Source organism: Nannobrachium achirus (assembly GCF_963921795.1).
Source record: "Nannobrachium achirus genome assembly, chromosome: 3".
Taxonomy (NCBI): domain Eukaryota; kingdom Metazoa; phylum Chordata; class Actinopteri; order Myctophiformes; family Myctophidae; genus Nannobrachium; species Nannobrachium achirus.
The window spans coordinates 15,261,159-15,267,782 of record NC_137812.1 but is presented as its reverse complement, the minus strand read 5'-3'; the positions used below and the strand labels follow the sequence as shown (position 1 = coordinate 15,267,782).

The window sequence follows — 6,624 nt, the reverse complement described above, 5'->3', positions numbered from 1 at the left end:
ACAAACAATAATGTCTATTCTGATCAGGTTTTCACTATTATCCCTTTGGTAATGAAATTCTGCACCAAATGACAGACCAAATCATGTCTATAACAATACAAATTTTCTTAAATGGTTGTCGAAGAGGCTAAATCAAATGGGGTCCTGTGGCCTAATGCATATCAACTTGGCGGTCCTTGAAATTAGATGAGAGTTGAGAATCACTGGATTAAACCTAAATACCTAAAATATTTGAATTACATTATTTTCTAGGATGCTAAAAAGATGAATGACATTTCATGACTGCTTGGTCCATAACATTCAAAATGTACTTTGTCTTTGTATTCTTTTGCTTTTAGTTAGTTTGTTTGTTTTTTAGGATGGAGGTACATCTTTTCATCTGAAAGCAGCATTTATTTATTTGACCGTAGTCCCCCATATGGGATCTATACGCCCTGCACTAAATATATTTGCGGATCCATTTTCTCGCCTAATGTTCTCCGCCCAGAACAGCGGACGGGGAGGTCCAAGTGGTTTCAAGCGTCTTTGACTTTCTCGTCGTAGCTGCCCTCTCCTTTATAAGCCCCCACGTATCCGCTGGTGTCGGGCTGCTCCGCGCGGCCCGCCTTGCCTTTCCCTTTGCCCGTGTCGTCGAAGCGCTCCTTGTGCGACCCGGTGTACTTGGTGGTGTCTGTCAGTCTGTCCACCGCCGCCGCCTTCGCCGCTTTCTGAAAACACAGAACACAAGACACAACCAGGGGCGTCACAAGGGGGGAAAAAGTGGGACTGAGTTACTAGGGCCCAAGGTGGAGGGGTCTTAATTATTTTATACTTGTCTTTAGCTATTGAAAAATAGCAGATATATAAAGCTCACAGCTTTGTAACAAAGATTTTGCTTCTGGGGGATCCCTGGAACTAAATATTTTGAGATGTGGGTCCGTGGCCAAATACATATCATTTTGGGGGTCCTTCACATGAAAAGGTTTGAGCACCACACTGACATAGAAACATCAAAAAAAGAAGGATTTGAAATATTTTATATTTGCACAAATGTTCAAGATTTTTCAAAAATAGCAGCTCTACAAGTTCGCAGTGCCGTGCTGTGAGCTTGTATATCTGCTATTTTTCAAGAGTTAAAGCGCAAAATAATGCGTCCCCAGTATAAATGGGTTAAACCCCCTCCAACCATGAAGAACATTCATGGGGGGCCCGCTGTGAATCCTTGCAACCAGGGCCCAGAATTTGGTGCGACACCCCTGGACAACGATAATTCACCCCGCACAATAATGCTCCGCATATTATGATCTGTTTGTTCAAACAAAAAGGAAAATAAGTAACGCAGACAGACACGCAATGCACGTCGCACACAAACAGACTCATATAGAGTAATGATTCTGTTAGCTGATTGATCCTGTCTGCCAAGAAACTAGTGCTGCTGCTGCTGCTGCAACAATCAATCTACAGTAATGAACATTTTCACCCTCTGTCTTTTACAGCAGGGGTTCCCAAACTTTTTAGCTCAAGACCCAAAAGAGAAATTAGACATTTTCCGGGGACCCAAATGAAAATAGCAGAACTACAAGCTCACAAAGCGGCGCGTGGTGAGCTTGTAGATCGGCTACTTAAACATTTATAATTTATGGGATTCTTAGATTTTTCTTTCATTTTCATAAAAGAACCCCAGTGTTTGGGAAACAGTGTTTTACATTATCTGTCTGTAAGTCTGCGGCTCTGTGCTCTGCTGTATTACAATGACATATTTACTGTATATACATGAGTTGGACACAAGATTGTATGCATTTCAGGTGACAGGTGAGGATGGGTGGCTCTGTTGCTGCAAACACTCACAGTGACTCCCACGTTGGCAGGCTCCTTCCCTGCTAAGAGACCGTAGATCTGCTGCTCTGCCTCCTCCTGGCTTTTCCCTTTGAAGCGCTTGGGAGCCAACTCTGTCAGCGCCTGCTTGAACTGCTGGAATGTGATCACACGGGCCGACTTCGCTCTGAGGACGCGCACGCACGCACGCACGCACGCACGCACGCACGCACGCACGCACGCACGCACACACACGCACACACACACACACACACACACACACACACACACACACACACACCAAGACCAGAAAGGTTATCCTAAAATGTTCATCACTTTAACTACAGTATAATCTTACTGCACGACTGAAGAATTATGACTATCTTTTGGCATGGTCACCTGATTATCTAGAAAAAGCAGGGACCCCCACAACCTTGTGTTTTGGATTCATGTCAATTTGTGTTTTCAGATATTTAACCACTTGAGCCGTCATTAGCTAATACACTTGACCTCTTTTTCCCCTCTACACCAAACCTCTTTGACAAAAATAGCTGATCTACAAGCTCACAACGCTTCGCAGCGCAAGGCGTTGTGACTGTGAGATGTGTAGATCTGGACTTTCTTGTCAAGAATATCAAGAATCTTAGCTGACTACCTTCTAGCTCGTTGGCTCCACACATAGTCAACTGTCTCCTATTATTGAGCTCTTTAGCTCAGGCTCCTCAGGAACTAGGCTCAGGGGACATCTCACTATAGCTCACAGGAAGACATAGCTGGGAGGTAGCGGATTTTATGAGCAGCAGTTATAATTTGATGTTCTGATTGGTAAGTCGGATAGCAGACCAACCTAGTTAGTGACTGGTCTTTCAGTGAGTCAAGCAGTACACCGGTGGGAGACCGGTGTACTGAAAGTTTTGAGTTTGTTGTCTTCGTCAGGCCAAAGACATGGCCAAGACTATGTTTCGCACCCTGTCCTTGTGTGCGTCTGCCTGTGCGTCTGTGAACAGCTCATCTCCGGCACTGTTGGCTTAAATGCAGCGGAACTGTGCACACATACGGTACTCGCTGGATGCCAGAGCAGAACCTCTTCCCCATTTTTTTGAGCGGTGGTCACACCGTCTCCATAGCGTGGCCGTGTGTGTATCCGTGTGTGTCTGTCTGTGTGTCTGTCTGTATGTAGCCTCTGGTGTATGTAGCCTGAGTACCCTGAATGACCAGAGAGGTGCTGTTGAGTCTAGTCTGCCTTGAGCATCAACTGCAATAGCAGTGGCGGCCTGAGTGACATCATGCATGCATGCACGCAAGCAAGCACCCCCCCCCCCCCCCCATATTTTTTTCTTTTTTTTTACACATATTTTTTAATTTTTATTATTATTATTATTATTATTACCCATATATTTGTTTTGCTGTTGCGCAGCCTCCACGACCACTGCTCAGTTCACACGGGTGTGATTTTTTCTCATGGATCTGTTATAGCACCACCACCAGGAGGGAGATCTTTGCAAAACATCAGGCAAATCGGTATCACAGTATCTCTACTCATTAAACGAAACGAGTCTTTCAGATTTTTTACATTTTCTGGTTGATTTATGTGTACCGGGTAGCTCATTCTGTATACGTGCCTTAAGGTATATTCAGTGATTGTATTTCATTCAAATAAAAATATAATTGGTACATTTTCCATTCATTCCCCTCACTAGAATGTGTGCTGACCATATAAGGAATTCCACCATGGCCCGTGTTGCGAGCATAGCTAGATTCGGTTTTCAGAGGTGGCCAGCCAGTCCTCGACCAATCAGGGTAGAGTATGGCTGTAGTTATGTTATGATGTTTAGTTATGACGGTCAAAATAAAAGTTTTGAGTACCACAGTCGCTAAATGCCTAGATTGTAAACTACTGAACTCCACAGTCTCGTAGTAAATCAGTACCATACATATCCTGAAGCTGGAGACGATATTTAGTGATTGGGTTTAATGATCAAAACAAGAACATTATAATGGTGTAAAAAATCTATAAAAAACTAAACATTTCCACGCTGTAAGGCCAGTACAAGATGACCCCCGGCCACTTTCCTCATCACTGAATACACCTTTAATAATAGCACGTCTTGGGTAACAGATGGTGGGTGTTGCGCTGCACCTCAGCCATCCATCTCCCAGGGGTCTAGCACACTGAAAAGGGCTTGGACAGCCTCGCTCTCTGCCGACATCGACAATAAGCCACTCTTGACCTGCTTCCTTTACTTTGTTTTATTCTCAATAAAAGACCCTTACAGGCCATTGTCCAGTGTGGGACTGCAGTTCTTGACCGACTGAATTTGATCGTTGTGCAAGCAAGCACACTGCTCCTTCCAGCTTCCACCTACCGATTGGCTTTTTGTTAGAATGTTGACAGGGATTATGTCAGTAACAGAGTAGAGTTATGTGTGGAGGAGCATTTATTTAATGATGCAGCCTGATACAGCCTAATCTAGGGGTGCCCACACTTTTTTGACTTGAGAGCTACTTTTAAAATGACCTGCTCAACATAACCCAGCCAAAACAAATCAGTTCAGAAAAAGCTAAGGAATGGCAACATGACTGTCATGTTGCCATACCTTAGCAACAGGCATGATTTATTTTAAGAAGTACATCCCCCCCCCTTCTACAGTTTCTTGGGCTGGATATGGCAGCCTGGAACGCTTGTTCAAGTGCAGCTAAACTTGGCATGTTAGTAGCATGTTAGTAAACGTGCCACAATTATGTGCAGCTGACCTGCGGAACCTGGGAATATAAAATGTTGTCAAGATAGGGGGAATATTTTTGCGTTTGTAGTTATTTTACTGTAATTTAACAACATAATAACCAGAACAGATAGACAAAGAGACATTCATGGATTTATATTTAAAAGTACTGGACCATGGGTATGGCAGCTGCATACCCCTGCCATACCCAATTGACGCCCCTGAAACAAATGTACCGGTACCTGAGGGGGCTTTGGGACAGCCGTACTAGTGTTACATAACCAGTAAGACTCCCTAATCGGGAGATAAGCGACCGTAGGTCGCTTATCTCCACAAATAGGGCAAAAATGTTTTTTTCCAAAATCTTCCTGATCCATGTTGATGACATGAGTGTAGACATGCTGTGTAGTGATTTCCGTGATTTTAGGGCAAAATCTGTAGGAGCAGTGTCCAAAAATGTGTTTTTAAAAATCGGCCTGAAGGTGGCGCTATATGGGACAGATTCATGTTGATGGGATGAGTGTAGACATACTGTGTAGCGATTTGCGTGATTTTAGGGCAAAAACTGTAGGAGCAGTGTCCAAAAATGTGTTTTAAAAATTGGCCTGCAGGTGGCGCTAGAAGAGGGCCATGTGAGAAATGAGGGGTGGGGTCTCCGCGTTGCCTTGGCGGACGAATAGGTACCGGCCCCGGCTCTCCCGGACGCTCCGAGCCCGAGTTACGGCATTTGATGTGAGCTGCAGTGGAGGGGGTCCTCCACTGGGGGCGCCACCACTTTTGCATCCGTTCTGGAGCACCAGGAGTGGGTGGTCCCCAGGAATTCCCCGTGAGCAGCCCCGTTGGGGTGGTCATTTGGTCATTTTTGCACATGTGGTCATTTTTTACACCTGGGGGTCCCTGGAGCTCCGGGGGTCCTTGGAGGTTGTAGTTTGCCAGGTAAGGAGTGTGTGTGCAAAATGTGCCATGGATGGGGGCAACGGTTGTGGAGATATGAGCAGGGCAAAAGTGTGACGTGTGACGTGTCACTCACGGAGGGACATTTTTTTTACACCTGGGGGTCCCCCAGGGACCTGGGGGTCCCTGGAGCTCTGGGGGTCCTTGGAGGTTGTAGTTTGGCAGGTAAGGAGTATGTGTGCAAAATTTGGCATGGATGGGGGCAACGGTTGTGGAGATATGAGCAGGGCAAAAGTGTGACTGACTCACAGACGGACGGACGGACAGCCTGTGGAGGTTTTGGTAGTAAATGCGACCTACGGTCGCAATAAGACAAATGCACTTGGAATGGGAAATACTGGGGGGAAAAAGTCTTCATCCCATTCTGTATAGAAGTGATCGAGTTTTCAGGTTCTTTGTAATGCGAAAACAAAGCATCGCATTGGGGGCTTTGCCTACTTTAGAAGCCATGAAGGTTGCTGACAGGCCCTTCCTGATGTCAATCAATCAAGTCACAGGGACAGTCATTCAGGGGAACAGATGCCAAAAGGAGTTTTTTTTAGGGGCATGTCATGTGGTCAGCCTTTTGGTATTCTCGCGTAGCCAGACAACTATTCCACAATCTCCGAATGCTCTATAGAGTCTGGAACTACAGCTCCTGAACTGCGAGTAATGGAAACTGGCATTTCCGTTCATGAAAATATATTTTAAAATGTCATTTCTGCTAAGCAGCAAGCTAAATATGCTTAATGATTTTTATTTATATTAGGATAAATGTGCGAGGTGTTAAAAACGAAACGGAAGTGGGGAGGAGGCTTCCCTTCCGCTTTAACCGGATACTCACCGTTCTTTTTTCATTATGCCAGACTGTATGACGGGAGCATTTCCAAATCGCGGAGTCAACAGTCTGGCCACTCAAGACTAGCCTTTTGGGCACCCCTGGTCTAATCTGAGGGCAGGGAAGACACAAGTAGATATCTTACTTGACTTTAGAGAAGACGATGTCCACATCTGTGGCGATGACGTTCTTGCCGTCGATGATGCCACAGTTCTTACACATCTTCACAAAGTTCTTGCCGTTCATCTCCTTGCCCGTGGCCTTCGAGTCTCCATGGACCGCGAACTTCTTGAAGGCGGTCTCCACCTCGGCTATGGACACTGGACTCTCTGCCAT

At 45.4% G+C, this 6,624-nt stretch overlaps 1 protein-coding gene across 1 annotated transcript; it reads right to left on the bottom strand.

The window, feature by feature from the left end:
- Positions 1-515: 515 nt before the first annotated feature.
- Positions 516-6,624, bottom strand: LOC308281020 (tubulin polymerization-promoting protein family member 3-like; the record flags this gene model as incomplete). Its single annotated transcript, XM_080721076.1, has 3 exons — positions 516-707; positions 1,828-1,981; positions 6,434-6,624. The coding sequence occupies 3 exons, from the start codon at positions 6,622-6,624 to the stop codon at positions 516-518; spliced, it is 537 nt and encodes a 178-aa protein (XP_080577202.1).